The sequence below is a fragment of the Pomacea canaliculata genome, linkage group LG10 (assembly GCF_003073045.1).
Source record: "Pomacea canaliculata isolate SZHN2017 linkage group LG10, ASM307304v1, whole genome shotgun sequence".
Taxonomy (NCBI): domain Eukaryota; kingdom Metazoa; phylum Mollusca; class Gastropoda; order Architaenioglossa; family Ampullariidae; genus Pomacea; species Pomacea canaliculata.
The window spans coordinates 8897596-8916389 of NC_037599.1; the positions used below are offsets into that span (position 1 = coordinate 8897596).

Below are 18794 nucleotides of genomic sequence, written 5' to 3' on the forward strand. Positions count from 1 at the left end.
TGCACAGATTGTCAACATAATCTGCATGGATGCTGCCCCATAATTCACTGCTGAAAGGCCACAAAAAGCAACAAAGTAGGAAAAAAGTCTGTGGTTTTAAAATTACAAATCTTAGCCAATTGCGCAATGGGTATGAGATTACATGCTTTAATGGTTGTAACAGTACAAAATATGTGCGCACGCCTGCATGCACTCGTGCGTGTATGTAGTTTACACTTGCATGAATATACACACTGCTATTACTTGCTGATAGAAATCAGTGTTGAGATAAGGTCTTGGGGATTGCAGATTCCACTGCTGGTTTCTGCATCTGAAATGTAAAACAGCCATCTGCTTGCAATATCAGTACATGCAAAGATCACTTCTGAAGTTTTCTGTTGGAAGTCATAGTCATGCAAGTCTCTAGCCAATTCCTAACTAGCATTCACCCCTGCTATGAGGCACGTTGTGCTCTAAACAGTGTCACTGAAGACATGATATTAGAGAAAATCCTTACTCAGATTGTTGGCAAAAGAAGTGCGCAGATTGTGGGCCAATGTATTTGCCTGCTGTAACCTTGACACATCATGCCTGTAATCATCAATCTGCAAATAGAAAAGTCAAAATGGCGGTATTCCTATAATCAGAGAGCACGCACTCATACATTTATCACCCTTATGTCAGACACATGGTACATTGTATCTAGGAAAACAAAGCAAAAGCATGTAAACACTTTACTGAAAACTTTTTAAGAGTAAATATCTGCAATGATCATTATGCCTCTGATCATGTTCACTATAATGCCCCTATATAAATTCACATCTGGAAAAATGCATGATTGACAAATGTTAGCTTGATTCTCAAATCTTCCAAAGAATGGAATTTAAAAAGATTGAATCATTTTCGCATAGTCATAGCCTCATTCCCCCAAAAAATCATGCAGCCATGATCCATTAATCAAATTGATAAGGAAAATTATGTTCAAATCAACACCAAAATATGTTTTAAGTCATACTTTGACTGGGATACAATTAAAAGTCAAGACATGCACAGCTATCAATTTATTAACCATAAAAACTAATTAAAGTTTAGTACTATTTATACATAAATGGAAAATCAAATCCGACAAGGAAAGTGAAAATTAGCAGTCAATTTATATTGCTGCATTCTCTTTCATTGCTCAATTGCTTTATTTTTTAAAAAATGTGTACCATGATTATTATGCTCTTGAGATCTGTTTAATTCTCTCCATTTTAGATTTTATATCTTCATCTGATTTGATCAGTTTTACTGTAACTCTACAATAGTTACATTCTTCTCTATGTTGCGCTATCAAGCTCATATTTTTATTGTTAAGTACATGGGCTCATGTTCATACTTGCCTCATCTTATGCATATTTTGAAACTAGATGATTTCTCTCTGAATGAAATACTCGTGACAGGCTGTGCACTTCATCAGTTAGCAGAGTAGGACTGTGCCTCAACCATGCTAACAACGAGGACTCTACATAAACTAAAGCGGCGGGCACACGAGAAGCAAAAAGCGCGAAACTTTTCCGAAGCAACCCTGCTTTTCCTGCTTGCCGTGTGACCACCACTGCAACTATCCCCAAAGCGGCTCTCAAGCCTGCTTGGCTTTAGCTGCGGCCTGCTTCGCGCTTTAGAACTGTTCTACTTTTCCACGCGTTTCCACATGGCTGTGAAAGCAACAGGCCTCTGCGAACCTCAGCGAGGACCAGACCGTCCTTTGATCAAATTAATTAACTGCCATAGCGAGCTATGGGACTCGAGACGGCCTAAATATCGGCACAAACAATTTAAAGACCGATACAGCGTTCGTGTGTGTGACCAGCGGCCCCCCACAAGCCAGCTATCAAGCAGCCCGCTAGCGGCTCGGAAAAGCGCTGCTTCGAAAGCCAAGCTTGCGAAGCCGCTTTTGGCTTCTCGTGTGTCCGCACCTTAAGGGAACCTTGAATGATATTTCTTTCATGCATGTCTTTTATGCACCTAATTATGGAAAGTTTCAGACCCAAAACTTTAATATTACACTTGAAACAGGAGCCCACGCACTCATTTGTATACCCACTGTGGTTTACCCAATGTTTTCAAATGCTTAATAGCATACCAAAAGTGATGTTGTCTTTATCATGTTGCAAACATCTGCTGTCATAGCATTCATATCAGGCAATTCTTGCAGATACTCCTGTGCCATTTCCTGAACATCAGATGGCAAATCGCTGGTTGCCACCTCCAGTTGTTCGAAATGGCTGTGATAATCATAAAAATATAATATAAACAAGCAAGTCTAAAATACAAGCATTATAAAGTTTTCTAGAGCCCCCAAATCAGGGAGAAAACTTATACATGCAAACACTAATATAAAGCATACATATATAAAGACACCTATTTCATTTCATACACAAAATAACATTTTGACATTGACTCTATGAAATTATTTATTTATCTCAGCAGACAGCCTCAGATTACTTTTAAAAAATTGGATATCCAATTTTTAAGTGCATACAGGCATTTAGTACAGGCAATAATTTTTGTTTTAAATGTTCCCAAAAAATATATAAGCAGAACAGTGTAAGTCATTTGCAAAATAACATGCAGCACATGAAATGTAACTAACTTTGCTTCTTGGACTTTTTGCTGCAGTTCAGTTGTTAGTGCATCCCACTTGGTACTCTCTTGCTGCAGTCTGCAAAATAGTAAATTCACCTTTATATGAGACAACAATATGCATCCACAACTCATTTAAACAGAGAAACATTGTTCACTTTTACATCTTTCACTGCTCACCACTGTGTGAATGAAGGGGCGTCCATGTATTCAAGTATGTGTACAAGGGTAAACATGGCTTTCATTGAGTCACCAAGGAAGGAAAGACAGCCGCGAAACCTTTTCTATGAAAAAAAAATCACCTTACCTTTTAATACTTCCTTCAAGTTCTGCAATAGTTGTGTCCATTTGGGTGTTTATAGGATTAGGCAGACATCTAGAATCATAATGAAATAAGAGGAATGGTTAGTTTTGTTAGTTTATATATAACCTATGTAGTAATACATCCCTGGCATTATCAACAGTTCATAAAAAGTCAAACAATGGTAATATCTTATTGTGGAAACAATTACTAACTTATTAAGGTGAATCATCTCAATCGCATAAACTTGCAACCAAATAAAAAAGATCAAATTCACCCTTTTAGAATGCAGGCTGCTAGATTTTAATCACAATACAGCATAAAATATATATACAGTAAAACCTCAATTTTGTGATCCTTGATGTAATGATTTCCTCAGTATAACATTTGTTTTTGGTGGGTCCATATTTCTCTGAAATGCTTACTGCAACTGCATAAGGACCAATTTTAATAATCTGCTAGCTAGCCATCCAGGAGACTCTGCTTGAAGTCTTGTGCTTTCAAGAATATTGTAATCCATACTAGTTACCTTCCAGTCTCAACAGCACTTTCAAAGACACCTTCCTGCTCCATTCTGCTTAAAGCAGTATCTACTTGTTCAAGAGCTGGAAAGAAAACATCATTGTATATGAACTCTACACATGTCATCAGAATCTGTTATAAGCATAATCAACTCTGGTAAATGAAAACATGTTTATTCAGCTGTTCCTTTCTTCAGCTGAAGCCAGAGTAATAAAATATATGCAAAATATAATTTTGTAAACCCAAAACACCACTAAATAAGTATCTTCATGAATGCTTGAAGGTTTCTCAAAACAAGATGATCAAAAAAGTGAAAGATAATCAGAAGAATGGTTAATGAAATGTAAAATAATGATGCTGGGCAGCTTGCATTTACATAATCTGTCTCAACTTGTAATTTTGCCACTATCCTTTTACCACAAATGTTTGGCCAGACACAGGACTAGTGACACAAAAAAAGGCATAACAAGAGATAACGTTGAGGAAAATGTGTTCTGCCACAATGTTTGGCAAATGCCAGCTGCTGGTAAAGATGATGGACGATGTCGAAGTGTTCCATCCAGCAGTCTCTTTGTCCTGCATCACTTGGTATGGTCTTGCCGTCTTTGTCTTTCACTGGCATGTTTGGGTTAATGTTCCTGCCTGACAGAGTTCGTGTTATTTTGTATAGTTGCTCCATGTTTCCCTGTATAGCTGCTGTATCAGCTTCCTCTGGCAGTTTGTGGGTGAAACATCTCTTGTCCTCCCTGACAGACCTCTTTCCTTGGCGGTTGGCTTCCCAATATTCGGCTCTGAGACCTTCCTTCTCTTGCTGGTCTTGACACTGGTTGAGCTTCTGTTTCAATCCCTTTCTTGATTCAACCTTTGCCCAGGTCACTGAGGTCATCCATTCCTTGTGTTTTTTTCCCTCTTCCCTAGAACATCTGTACAGGTTGTCTTCTAAATGTTCTTGAGTGTTGACCAGTGTTCTTCACTGATTCTTCTGTCAGTCCTGAAAGAGCCTAATACTTATTCTTGACTTCACAGTTATAAATTTCTCTTGTTTCGTTGCTCTTGAGGTATTGAGTATTAAACTTGTAGTGTGGTCTGCCTGCTGAATCAATGAAGGACTTTGGCTTAATCTTGAAGACTGTCACTAGGAGCTGGTGGTCTGAAGCAACATCTGCACTTCTTCTCACATCTTGGAGGCTCCTTCTCCACTTTCGAGCAACTGTTATACGGTCAATCTGGTTTTCAGCTATGTTATGGCAACAACAAAATATTTTGAATACACATATAAGCAAAGCTGACTGAAACATGCCACTTCAACCTCAGCCAGGTTTTAAGAATTTATATCATGAGGAGCTTCGAGCCTCATAGAAGCGCATTCTGAGCAGGTTTACATGGCCTGGCTAGCTGGTTTATCTCCCTTTGTAGCGCAAACAAGATGCACAAACAAATGAATATAAGATTTAAACAAGTGGTACAGGTATAGAAACAGAACCTTGTGAAAACATCCTTGTAAAATATAAATATCCTTATATTTTACACCTCTCAGCATGGTACTTGAACTATTAACTACAATTTGCCAGTAAATCCAGAATTTGAGAGACAAACCTTGCAGGATAATTGGGCTAGAATAATAAAAATAAATGCAAAATTTGTAAACAGCATACTCACACTCCTAAGGAGCATGTTCTTAGCACTTAAGAACAAGAATATGAAGGACAGGAAAACAAATAACATATGAACTATAAAAGAATAAACAACTGTACTTAACGAAGAATAAAATCAAATACAGAAAACACAAAGAGAAACCAAATAACAAGAACAAGAGCTGAGAGTAGCATGATATTGCAAAAGGAAGGGTGGGAAAAAGGACTAGCATGAATAGAGAGCAAAAGAACAAAGAAACAGAGTTTGTTACATATGCACACTGTTAATGATGTTTTTTATACTCAAGAACATGAACTCACCCTCTACATTGAAGGTCTCAATTCCGGGCAAGTCTTCAAACTCCCTCTGAAGATGATCCAGCGTACGCTAGCAATATAAACAGACTCAGTTAAGAACTGACAAAAAGTTCAACCATTCATCCCTTACCAGAACAAAATGTACTGTGATTATTAATACAGGAGCGGTAAGCTTATTACTCACTTTCAAGGTCAGTCTGACAAGGCGACATAAACGATCTGATGGTGTGAGGTCTAATGGAATCTGTTTGCATAGTTCTGTGAAAAAAAAAAATAAAAGGGTGAAATATCTCTCACTAATTCATTTATTCTATCTATTGCACTAACGTTTCAGTCATTGCAGATTATATAAATATTTTTTGGTCTCCCTATGAAAAAAGCAAGCCCCATAAAGGAGCAGCTCACCAACAAAGAAACAAAGTAAAATGCTGCCTAACACACAATATTTTGAAATAATTATTAATAAAATTTTAAAAAAATAACATTTCATTTGCAGGAAAACAAACATATGATTAGTTGGGCACTTTTAAACATAGTTTTGGAGTCTGTTTAGAAAAATCGCTAATAAGATATTGCAATCGGACTTAAAATACAAACAATACAAAAATATTTTTATAAATATTAAAAAAAACCCCCAAGGGATCCACCTGTGATTAGAAAGTCACCATTTTTCTGGTGACATTTGATGGAACTACTTACGGGGGGTTAAGAATAAGGTAAAGATTATGTTTAAGGGTTACTATCAGCGTTTCAGTTAGGGTGATTGATGTAAAGATTCTTTGAGAAATGGTCATATATCAAATGGGTGATGTGACATGACACAATTTGAGTAACTCCAGACCCTACTCTGCAATTTTTGTCATGGGTGGTGGCAATGGTAAGAATGTAAATTAACATTAGCATTTGTACCGATTATGTTACAATATGAAAACATATAACCTAACATATGAAAAAAATTTCTATAGCAATGGTGTTGTTTATGCTAGTGATGGGATGTGAGTGGTGCTGAGCATTTTAAATCAAACCAGAGGCTGTGCTGGATTCATGATTCCTTATGGAAATCCGGGCAGGGACAAAGCTTGATCTCCTCTTCCCTGTCTTGGATTTTCGATGGTCGTCACCCATCGTCTATTACTTCAAAGGTCACCTGAGATTATATTGCATATATATATATATACTATCATTTCCATACAAAACGCGTCCTAGTACCAAATGAACTATGTAATTAATCGTTGGTATGAAAAATTAATCAACGGTCTCAGATATATTGTCATATATTGTAAAATCATCTGAAATATTACCTAACCTGTACCGTCTAATACCCGTCCAGACATTTCTCGTTAATAAATTGATCTGATACATTTCCCTAATCTTGACAATTAGCAGTGATAGTACTGCTGACAAACCAGTCTTTATATAACAGTTAACACAGCAGCGACTTATAATTCGTAACACTAGCTTCCAACTTCAAAAAGGAAGATTATTGTTTTAGTTTCTGGGACCAAATTAAGCATACCGTATCATACGAACTGTCACATTCCCTTCGAATTTACATTTTCGTTGCAGCAGAAGTGTACTCCAAACAAACTTGTAAAAGACCGCCAATGGGAATTTGTTTAGGGAGAGATTACTCTACTTGAAACGTGAAAGTGACGTCCCTTTGGTGTACGCAGATGGACGGTTATTTCCCTTTTCACGTCTCACATGTCCACGGAGTTACATTACAATTATTATCTAAAACTCCGTGGCTGGGTCATTCCTTATACGGGGTACAGCTCGAAAAGGTAAGCAGCTTCAAGTACCTGGGACCCACCCTCTCCAAGGACGTCAGCTCCACGCCAGATATCCACATCAGAATCGCAACAGCAACAGCGGCAATGGCTAGACTGGATGATCTGGCATAGCCATAAGGTTTACTACCAAAAACTACAAGCTGTATAATTCCCTGGTAGTGCCGATTCTCCGCTACGGATGTAACACTCGGACTCTGATCGCCGAAATGGAATGGAGAATCCAGGCATTCAGAACAAGTGCTCCGGATCTCATACTAAGAACATAGAACCAACAACTTTGTACGAAACAAGATCGTCACACTCGCAGGACTCCAGGAACCTCTACTTTCAACAGTGAGGCGACGCACGCTGGTCTTCTTTGGCCATGTGACCAGGCACCGCACCTTGTCGAAGACTATCTTTCAAGGCACCTTAGAGGGTAGCCGACGTCGCAGTAGCCAAAGAAAGAACTGGCTTTACAACGCCAAGACCGTCAATCCATGTGCTCCCACCCCACCCCCTCTCCCCGGCGACAGGTGCCAGTCAAGGGACTACTGACTGTTGAGACGCTTTAATTGGTTTCTTCAGCATTTTGTTTTCGTTTTATTAACCCTATTCAGCCATAATTACATACATTCCGATGTGGTGGTCAATTTACATCAGTTTTGTTTTTAAAATTGAATCTTGTTCCAAGTTTAATCCAAACCGTGTAAAAACCCAGATGACGACAATCAAGTGACAAAATAACTTTGTAATACCGTTGTATGTGAAAATATGTACCACCACGACAAACACTACAAGCCACGCATCGAAACACTATGAGCTAATCACGTTTAAAGCAGCATACGCAATGGCCGTCACGAGTGTAAAAAATAATCAGTGACGAACACACCGATCGAGCTCACTGCATGCCAAGGGAAGAAAGGCGCTGTATAACAGAGCTGTATTATTATCCGATATGAGACTTGACGACCGAGAGCATAACTGTGTTCGCAAGTTAATTTCCATCAAGGTGCATGATAGATTATTCTTGGTGCAAAGTCTGATTCTCTTCAGCCCTCATAGTATTATTTCACTGCCATCCCCGATTCATTTGTGAGGCGGTGGCGTTCTGACTAAAGCCATTTCAAAGGGTCGTTCAAAATGTGTAGCTCTCACTGTATTTGCAGTTCTCACTTTGTTCCCCTGTGACACAGCAGGTGTTGTTCGCTTGGCGAAGCGCGGCAGTACTGTCCATGGCAGTGACACCACGTTTTGAAGGTTGTGAGTACTTTTGAAGGTTGACCCGACATCAGCTGCAGTTTGCTGTAAAGTTGAATAAGCTTAAACGGTTATTTTTTGTGCGAGTTTGAAAAGAAACCCAAACCGGATTGCTGAGAAAAGGAGCCATGCCCTTACCAAAATACTTTCGAGTGTATGTGTGTTGAACGCCGCTTTTGTCTTGAAAAATGCAGTCCCCCATGCCCCACACAAGCACCCTCCCCCCCCATAAGCTTTCGATATATCTTTTAAGAAAAGCGAAAATGAACGAGAAAAAAGTTCAGACGAGAAAGGAATTCATGATTTCTGAATAAGCTTTCAGTCAAGACCGATTTTTTTTTTAAGTTAAAAAAATGGTTTTAGACAAGTCTCACATCTTCTATCCATAGCTTGTAACATGAGTTCTAATAAGGGGGTTACATCTAGTTGGAGCAATTTATCTTCTCTTTCTCACCTAGTAAATGTGTGTTGGTATCTAAGTTTATATGCTTGAAAATGACTTAACAGCCGAAAGTTTCTCTCATACTCTTTCACACACACGCGAGCGCGATAGAAAGAAAGGAGAGAGAGAAAGAAAGACAGAATGGGAATAAACAGGACAGGTAAAACTCTCCTGGAGCTTTGCAATGCACTCTATGACTATACATTGAACGTTATTCAAGTAGGCTTTTCCGGCTTTTTGAAAAGAGTATTCGTGGGCCACGTTGTTAGGAAGAATGACTGAAAGCTCCGCAAAGAAAATCAAATCCCACAGACACTGCTGTATGCTGTTCTGTACTAACGATGACAGATACGATATGGCGGCCAGACTGTCGTTTCTTTCGTTTGAAAGTGATCAGAAAGACTTTGAATTTGAAAAAAAAAAATTGGTAGAGGACGATACAAGCTTAGGTGTTAAGTGTATGGCAGGCTTGTTTTACTTGGGAAAACGTTATATGCACACATATTTCTCGTACACAAAATAAATCAGTACTTTTTTAAAATCGTAAATGAGTGAATTAAAAAAAAAATGGTGGGTTTTTGATACTTAAGTCAGTGTCAATATATGTTTCAGCAGCCACACTAAATCAGCCCACAGAGCCTCGTTCTGCTTTTAAGATGGCGCTAACGTGAATAGGGTTCATGCCACAGACTTAGCTATGATCTGTGTTTCAATCATTTTGTAACGACAAAAGACAGATGGCTCAAAACTCTTTTGCAGAATAGCAGGAATACACGATCGGTAATGGTAAAAGGGTATTTTGGTGTTCTCTTTCTACAAAACGTGGTACATTTTTTATCGGTATCCCTTTACAAATGGCTGCATGAAATATTTGAATTTGAAAACCCTGTTCCGTCAAGAGCTTGTGCTATGTTTATGTCCGTGCAAGCATTTAAAGCTGTCATAACCAGCTAATGTGATATTGAAGAGAACCAAAAGTAAAAAAAGTAAAAGTCGGTTTGGGTGGGAGATTTTTGTTGTTGTTTTTTTTATCGTCATTTATTCAAAGACCCAAAGGCAGTGTGTTGTTCACAGAATGATAGTTCACAGTCAAAGGTGTCTGCATATTTTATGACAGCTGTTCCACGAGTTCACTTCTTGTGTGTGTGTGCGCGTGTGCACGGATCAGCACTTGTTTAGTTGTATATTAGCCAATATTATTTATATATGGCATTATAACAGCCTTATGAAATCAACAGATCGCAAAACGCTGCTAGCTGTTCAACACAGATTTCCTTTTTCTTTTCCAATCCAGAAAATTTAAATTTAGAAATATATTGGACACTTTTTTTTTGTTTTTGTTTTTCTCTCCGTTTCATCGTCCGACCGAATGTTCATGTTAGGTCAAAGTTTAACAGTAACACAGCGAACGGCTGCTACAAGTGACACGACACAGTCTGGAAAGGACAGCAACGTTTGGTGAGGTGCGACACTTTCCTGCTTTGGGGCACGGAGGTGAGGAACGAACTCTGACAGTCGCTTGCCCCACTTTTTGGTGATCACGTGATCCATGCACGCCACTCTTGATGCTGGTCTGTAGTACTGTGAGTATTACCGAGGCTTTGAGAGAAGAACGCGCGCGACTGGGCTGCAAACTCATCGTGGCGTGACACTCCATTCGGAAGCAAGCTCGGAGACATCGTCACAATCGTTGCCATCGTCATCAAACGCATTTTACTGGACGCCGGACTACGGTCTTCAGCAAAGATTCTTCATTGTGCGCGCCTTGCCGACATTTGCAATGAAGGTAGGTTCGGGTCCATGATTCGATGGAGTCTCTGGCCACTCATGCATAGCGAAACATTTTCTTAAAAGCATAGTAGTTGATCGCATTCACTAACGGGCCGAAGGATAAACTGAAGATTTCCACAGAGGTTTTTATAACGGAATTTTGTCTTATTACGCCTTGAATTTGAGTATTCCACCTAGATGTATGAAAAATGTACTGGTCGGGTTCATTGAAAGGACATGTCTAAATATATTTACACGTTCATTTTTTAGCTTTTTTTTTTTCTTTGATTCATCCTCGCTTTCAACTGATATTGTATGGAGAACTGTACACGGTGGGGCTGTCGTACCGAGAAGCAGTGGAGCGGAAAATATTGGCTCCTTCCGACAAGATAGGTCGATCATCACCAGTCGGTTTTCATAAGTCGTGTGCTTTCATTTAACTTGTCTGTATGCTTTTGTTTACAAGATTTGCAATATTTAACGCACAAGAGCAACACAATGTTTTCATTATTAAGTTTTCAGTAGGTTCTGCGATCTAAGCCGAACAGTGATGAGGTTATAGTTTAACTCAATCGAGTCAGTTCGAGTGGAGAAGAAGAGACATTCGACATAAGCCCCATATAGGTTAAAAAAAAGTGATCCATGCATCAAAACTTTGCCTATCTAATATGATCAGACGATGCCCTTTGGCAGGGTCATAGTTCAGTTTCTAATCTGCTCAAGGAGAATGCAAATTAACGCAACATCATCATTGTCTTCCCAACCTCCCCCTCCATTTTGGGGCAATGTGGAGGAGAAGGCGATAGTCTTTGAAGATAAATTCACTGTATAAAGTGTTTCTTCAGGCATTTTCTCTCCGTTTCTTTTCTCTGTTATCATTTCTTGCGCAAAATAACTGAAAAAAAATCCGATTTGCTAGCTACACTTATATATTATCTGCATGCAGGACCGCCATACACATTTAACTCACTTGGACGTTGGGACTGTGGTCTTTAGGTGGCTGGCCTCATCTAGGATAAGAATTTATTTACCTAATGATAATACACGAGGAAAACATCTTAACGATGGCCACCGCTTTTTCGACAATCACCGACTGCGCACTTGTGGCGGGATGTGCCAGGGATCTCTTTCCTGAGAAAATGACAGAGTTCTATATGTAATTTAAAACTTGAGACTGCTTTGAGTTTACCAATGACGTACGTGTGAACGTTTTTGTGGTTACCATCGCCAAGACAGTCGGGGAAGGTCAATATGTATGTGTGTGTGTGTGCGCGCGCACGTGTGTGAGAGAGAGAGACGGGTGAATGGACAGAGTTGACCAAATGAAATGGAAACATTATATTTCGTGTAGCTAGAAGTAGGTCCTTGTAACCTCTGGTTCTCTACTCGTTTATTGAACAGGTTTGAGGGTGTTCGCTCTTTGCATTTTTGTTTTCTGCTTGAATTTTATTGGTGTTTTGTGGTTTTAATGTACCGACCTGTACTTTTTATGATAACATCGACATTGTGCTGGATTGTTTATTCACCCGTGGCTTGTTATTCTTCCTATTCTGATATCAACTCTCGTCGCCGTCGTAGTTTCTTCGTTTATACAAGTCGTTCCTGCGACAGACAGTCCATTAGTGTCACGTGCTTTTAACATTTTATTGTAATTTCTGCTCTGTGATCAGTAGGACATTCTCCTGATCATTTGATCTACGTTTGTAATTATTGATGTGTTCTGCGTCAGACGTTGGTGTTGACGTGTATGAATGCTGTGAGAGTGACTAATGTATAATTCCTGTGACGTCAGACGCCGGTGCTGATGCCGATGCTGTTCCCACTTGTCGTGTTGCTGTCGTGCTGCGGTCCCTCACTAGGGTATTCTACAGGTCCGCCGACATCGGCCTGCACCGACATGTACCCGGAAGGGCACAATGCTGATGCCCAGACCACCATCCTTCCGTTTGAACTCTTAGTCAGCAACACAACATTCACACCTAATGCAAAGATTGTGGGTAAGTGTATTCTTGGAAGTGAGGTTTGCGCACTTTTACTATTTTTTATTAATAGTATAAATCTATAAATGTTATTGTTGTTATTAGTAGTAGTAGTATAGACAACAACAATAACGCCACATGCAAACAGAAAAGAAGGGGTGTGGAGGGTAAGGAGGTTGAGATAAAGAAGCCACTGGAGGTACTGAGGCAAGAGATGGGTCTGAAGTTACGTTGCAGGTCAAGTCTTCAATGCCGACCATGTTCTTCAAAGGAATGTTCGTACAGGCCCGCCTTGCTGGGAATTGTAGCAACACTTCCCCTGTCGGCACTTTCTCCATCCCTACAGGTGACACCTACCTGCAGCTACTGTCCTGTGGTCAATTATCTGTACGTACCTAGTGAAAAATTCACACGATACATTTTAATTTGCGGATTGGTTGTTTGTATTCAATGTCTAAGGCCGTATTCATAAAACAAGGAGAGGTCGTTACCCGGTTCCAAACCTCCCGAATATTTTGTTTTGTATTTTGACACTGATTAATAAATACAGTTCCAAGGGTAAAGCAACACCTGTGGAATCTGGATGTAACTTTATTTAATGCCACTATACACAAACAAGATGCCTTCATGAATTATATAAATATATAACAGATAAAATGCAAAAAGTTATATATAAAAACGTAAAAATAATATATATATACACATTTTTGTACATAACATGGTTAATAATTTTATTTTTCTAGTCGTAGAACGTTCAGTGCTCTGCTTGAGGTTTTCAATTGTTCAGCCCATGTGTAAGAACAAACATTCACGTACTCTCTCAGCTACAACAACATCACTTGAACGTTAAAAAAGTGGAAAAAAAATGTTTGAAAACTTTTAGTAAAGTTGACTGGGATTTTGGGGTCAGTCTCTATAAAGAGATTGATCATAATTTTCTTTACATTGTTTTCAGAGCTCAATATCCCACAAGAACTCCTTAGTCCAGATTCACTCGAAAAACTTTACCTGGACTGCACCGTCCACTGCCACTGGCCGCATCTTCTTCAGGTGAGTCGTGACCACAGGTAGATACAACAGTCGTGAAACAAAATATCAAAAAGCGTTTAGACTCCCTGCCATCATGTCCCTCTCGGTACAGCCTTTCCTACCCACAGCTATGAACTGAAATGTTATCAAGTAATAAGAATAATGAAGGTTACTGGACGGCCATTACCTCTTCACAAAGTGACAGTAGCAATAAAGGGTTGGACATGAATCAGTTGGAGAGAATACTATGTGGACTTTTACCAAGTTCTGTATGTTTTCTGACTGCAGGGCGACCGTGGTGAAGAGCAAACAGGAGTTCTGGACTAACGTCTTCTCCCCCTACGTCAAGCCTGTGTCAGACACGAGTAGTCCGCCCACAACAGGCTGTGAGGTGCGTAAGACCCTCGTACAGACCTCGACACCAGCATCATCCAGCTATAAGACATCATCGACAGTGTCGTCGAGTACAAGGGTGTCATCGACACTGACGACGAGGACAACGACGAGGCTAACGACGAAAAGAACAACATCGCTATACACGTCAGGCACATCGATTATCTCCCCTGCGCGGCTGCTGGCGGCTGTGGCTTGTGTTATCGCTCTTGCTGCAAGGGTCTGATGTCGCAAGGCATCTTTGAGCTGGAAAAAAATTTGAATTTGTCTCTTGTTTTTACTTATGGGTACTTTTAACGGTGTGCCTTCAACTTTAGCTGCCTGCTGAAATATGTTTGCTGTCATAGTCAAATGAATATGCTAGAAGTTATAAAATAACGGATTTAAAAAAATTGTGTATTTAATTCTTTACATTCTCATTAAGTTTTCAAATAAAAAGAAAATGAGTGGCGACATTTTGAATTGCCGTAGGCATAGGTTTCTTTCCTGATTATCGTCTGCCTGTAAATAGCAAGATTATTCTGTGTACATAAATGGTTTGAAATGATATAACATTTGAAACAAAAATTTACTTTCTTTCATACCTGTATATCATCTTTTCGAAATATCTAGTGTGTCTGTGCAGCTATCGTTGTTACCATTCGATTCACTGGGCATGTTCGCTTCTTTACATAGACATTATTATTATTGTTGTTGTTAAAATTTTTTATTCTTATTTTTGACGCATTGGTGAGGGGAGGAGAGTTTTCCAGTAGGGAGATTCAGACACGGAACACTACTATTTGTGTGGGAACAAGAACAGCACAAGAAAAAGAGAAAAAGTCTGTACTGTGGACTCCAGGTTAAGTAATATAGCAATTGATGATTATTAAAATACGATCGAAAGAAATATCCCACGGAGACGAATTGACCATAAAACTGAGCTTCGTCTAAAAATAAAAAAAAGGATGAAGACACATCTACTGTCCACACTTACATGAATTTTTTTGCAATCCTGTATATTTGTAAATTGCTATTGCTATTGGTTATTCACGTACTGTTGACTTCTAATAGAAAGGCCTTGTTTTAATCAAACATTATATGATAAAAAATCCACTAGTATAAAAGAAATAATGTATTTTGAATTTTTTTTCATTTTTCAATCAGTGTGTGTGTCAGTGTGTGCCCACCAAAAAGCAATTCGCGCAAGTTTTCCTAAGCTAGCATCACACGGTCTTCATGACTCATTCATACAAACGTTTATTTCTTTTTATTCCTGATGTTACCAATGTAGGGGGTCATGCATTTTTTCCTCGACTTTTTTTATCTGGACAAACGTGAAGAAAATGACCTCAGGTATGGAAGCTACTCTGTGTTGAGAATTATGCTGCATTGAACTCCAATTGACCTTATCCCTTGCTTAGGTCTCGTAACAACCATTTTTCTCACTGAGCAAACTGTACAACCCTCACCTCTGGCTCCCTGGCTCCTATTTATATTTTTCTAGAATATCTTCAATTACACGCTTTCGCACGTAGACCACACACACACACACGCTTTTAAAGGTGTCAGACACGGATAAAACTAATTGTTCATTGACAAAAGAATTAAATCCAAGAAAGAACATACACATCCGATGATACTGCTGATGTCACAGACTGCGCTCTCTCACTCACAGTTCACGACACTTTCTTCCAGTCTGTTACACACTCCGTTATTCTTATTCTCCCTTTGATACCACTCTTCGCTATTTGACCCCCTTCCTGTCACTCGTATCACTAGAACTGGGTCAGGGACTAAAGGAATCAGTTTAAAGAATGGACCGGGGAGCGGGGAGGGTCAATGACCGCACATGACATGAAATGTTCAGGACACGGTTAATTTTGTCTTCTTGGTTATGCTTTACCTTATCTTAAATTTTTGTCTTCCCAGTCATTTTGTCCACAATCAAAATAATAAGCCCGGAAAGTTTTACATAACACAACCTGCGAAAACCACCAAAAGGTATGACATGAAATAACCTTCACGGTACAGTGACCCTCAAAGAGGTCACGCAAACTGATCGTGTGGCTGGCCTACTCAGCAGTCTTCCGACACCCGGGAGTGAACAGGGTGGTAAGCAAAGATCGAGTCATACAGATTAATTTTCACCGTGTATACTGTGTACTTCTCCGAGAAAAGTACACGTCTAGACAGTCCTCCCTGCAACTTCTGTTCGACACCTGGCCACGAATCTAAAGCCAACTTCATTTCACATCAGTTAAACCTGTCTTCTCTTCATCCCTGTGCTGATTGTGTGGTAGAAGATTCGAAGGACACCAACTACTTCCTGGCTTTTCAAGGGATCCTCTTCCGACATTCCTAAAATCTGACACTCAAGTCTCGCTGTTAATGAACTTTTACAATGCAGGTAGGTTGTTCTTCTCAATACAGCTATGTCATTGTTGACAGAGTTTGCTCTTTACAAGTTGTTTAAAATAATAATGACAACAATAATTTTAATAATTATTATTATATACTGCAGTCTTTTGTCTGTTTGCTGCGCTTCTACCCAGAAGTGGAGAAAGTATCGCTGTTTATGTCCGCTAGAGGTTGGAGTGTATAAGGACCTCTGTACTAACTATAAGGTTAGTTTAGAGCCATGAGGTGGAGACAATACTCACTTGGCGTGGGGATGAGAAATAATATGGGGAGTGGGGTGAGATGTGCTCGAAAATTTCGTTACGCACTGTCTTTACTTGACCAAACCTTCCCGGTCTGAACCTGATCAATAATTATCATAGATCCCTAATTCTTAATTAGAAAAAAAAAACCCACTCCGAGCATCGGTTCCAAATATAATGAAACATTCTACAATGCAAGGCATAAACGAGCACGAGAAAGTTCCATGCTAGCATCATCCTAGGACATTTTCCTTTTGCTGGTTAAAGAACATAAGTCGCAAGTCTAAGAGCAGCCAGGTTTGAAGTGAAATGGTTTATAAACATTCGGAAACGCAAGCTAGATCACAGATTTACATGAAACCAGTTAATTCGTATTTTTGTAGCTTTTAATTCAAAATGAAAGGTGTCAAACCCTCGAGATTGCCTATGATTTTAGATGCTGGCCATACTATTTTCTGCCGTCCTGCTGTCGTGCTGCGGACCATCTCTGGCGTACTCGGAAGGAGCACCGCAAAGCGCATGCGTAGACATGTTCCCTAGCGGACATGACGTTAAGGCTCAGTCCTCCACACCGCCATACGAGCTGTTGGTCAGCAGCACTAGTCTCACAGCCAACACACAGTACAGTGGTACGTAAACTCCATTGCTAAGTCGTTTATTAAGTATATCCCTTGGCCTTTTTCAATGGGTAAACGCTAACAGCGGCAGCAGCAGCAGCAACAACAATAATCAAGTGTATATTCAAAGTAAAAATATAGATACATTATGTACAATTTGAAAGTTAGGATTTGAAATATGAATTTCCTAAGAGAAGTTCTCATTCTCAACTAACCATGAATAATGTGCAGTGACCCTGCAACTGAAGGCGGACACGAATACTCACCACTTCGTGGGATTGTTCGTGCAAGCGCGTCTTGCCGATGACTGCAGCGTCACATCCCCCATCGGCAACTTCTCCATCCCATCCTACGAACAATTCTTGATGCAAATGTCTTGCAATGCAGCAAACGTGGGTTTTAAACTGAGTATTTTTATATATCGCACTAAAACATTTTAATAATAATTGCACACATTTATCGAACTACAAATGCATGTGAATGTCTATGAACACATCTAGACAATTATGAACACGTCTAGACAATTGCACGTCTACGTGGACATTATTGTGTCCATCCTCATGCTTTTAATACAGTTAGTGCAAAATTTTCTGTCTCCCGTTTTTATGAACTGCAGGATGCGTTGACTCAGAACAATGCAGTTATGAGTATGGAGGAGAGCAAGTGGTTTACTTGGACATCGCCGCCTACCATTCCCGGCACCATCTACTTCAGGTAACAAGTGCTTACTGAAGACAGATGTGTGTTAGCCAAAGCAGTCCCAGCTCTGAAATTATCGTAAACATATTTGTTGTTGTTGTTGTTGTTGTTGTTGTTGTTGTTGTTGTTGACGGGAATGTTTTATGTACTGACATCTTTGAGAGACCATTGGGTGACCACATTTTACCTTCCTAAAGGTCGTCTTGCAAACTCCATCAGCAAACTCCATCAGGGCTCTCATAATCACACGACTTCTCTGAGCAAATTGACTGGTGTTACTTGATTGGGTTTTACGTTGACTTATTTTTATTGTTTCTTAGGGCGACGGTAGTGTATGAAAAGACGTCATTCTGGACCAACGTCTACTCGAACTTCCTGCTGCCGTCGGGCGCCAAACCAAACCCGCAGGTCTGTGCATTGGTACCAACGACAACGTCGTCCACTACAACGGTCACATCGACAAAGGTGTCGTCGACTGTACGAACGTCAGACGCATCGATTGTCTCCCTTGCTGGGGTGTTGACGGCTGTTGTGGGTGTTGTCGCCCTTGCTGCAAGGATGTGACGTTGCGAGACTTCGTCGTTTGAAAACAAAAGTTTCCCTCAGTCCGCCATTAACTGCCGGCTAAAATATCTTTACTTTCACAGTCAGCTGAAACTACTGAACAGCGTTTCAAACAGATTTTCTGTTTACTGTGTGTTTAGTTGTTTGCAGTCTGCATTATGATAAACAAAGTGTTAGGTTGTTCAGGTCTCTTTTTGGAATCACATGATTACCTTCAATTTGTTTTCAAAATGGAGTCAGGCCGACAG

At 39.7% G+C, this 18794-nt stretch overlaps 3 protein-coding genes and 1 long non-coding RNA gene across 5 annotated transcripts; 2 read left to right on the plus strand and 2 right to left on the minus strand.

Moving 5' to 3' along the window:
• Positions 1-124: 124 nt before the first annotated feature.
• Positions 125-7031, minus strand: LOC112574172. 2 transcript variants are annotated; one of them, XM_025255060.1, is made up of 10 exons: positions 6896-7031; positions 6405-6526; positions 5564-5637; positions 5383-5449; positions 3435-3510; positions 2912-2980; positions 2615-2683; positions 2105-2246; positions 497-584; positions 125-310 (listed from the first exon to the last, which is right to left on the minus strand). In XM_025255060.1, exons 2-10 carry the CDS (start codon positions 6502-6504, stop codon positions 240-242), a joined length of 756 nt encoding a protein of 251 aa, XP_025110845.1. In that variant the 5' UTR covers positions 6505-6526; positions 6896-7031; the 3' UTR covers positions 125-239. The 2 variants fall into 2 exon arrangements, with proteins under 2 accessions (XP_025110845.1, XP_025110847.1); XM_025255062.1 differs by having other exon boundaries at positions 6933-7001.
• A 3240-nt stretch (positions 7032-10271) lies between these two features.
• LOC112574171 (putative defense protein) lies at positions 10272-15139 on the plus strand. Its single transcript, XM_025255059.1, has 5 exons — positions 10272-10639; positions 12416-12620; positions 12829-12989; positions 13558-13652; positions 13920-15139. Exons 1-5 carry the CDS (start codon positions 10634-10636, stop codon positions 14248-14250), a joined length of 798 nt encoding a protein of 265 aa, XP_025110844.1. The 5' UTR covers positions 10272-10633; the 3' UTR covers positions 14251-15139.
• Positions 15140-15845: 706 nt separating this feature from the next.
• LOC112574173 (putative defense protein Hdd11-like) lies at positions 15846-18583 on the plus strand. Its single transcript, XM_025255063.1, has 5 exons — positions 15846-16413; positions 17103-17295; positions 17515-17675; positions 17900-17997; positions 18303-18583. Exons 1-5 carry the CDS (start codon positions 16408-16410, stop codon positions 18544-18546), a joined length of 702 nt encoding a protein of 233 aa, XP_025110848.1. The 5' UTR covers positions 15846-16407; the 3' UTR covers positions 18547-18583.
• LOC112574187 lies at positions 17072-18304 on the minus strand. The gene is made up of 3 exons (XR_003101373.1): positions 18170-18304; positions 17550-17632; positions 17072-17202 (listed from the first exon to the last, which is right to left on the minus strand). It is a non-coding gene; the product is annotated as an uncharacterized LOC112574187 (long non-coding RNA).
• Positions 18584-18794: the final 211 nt, after the last annotated feature.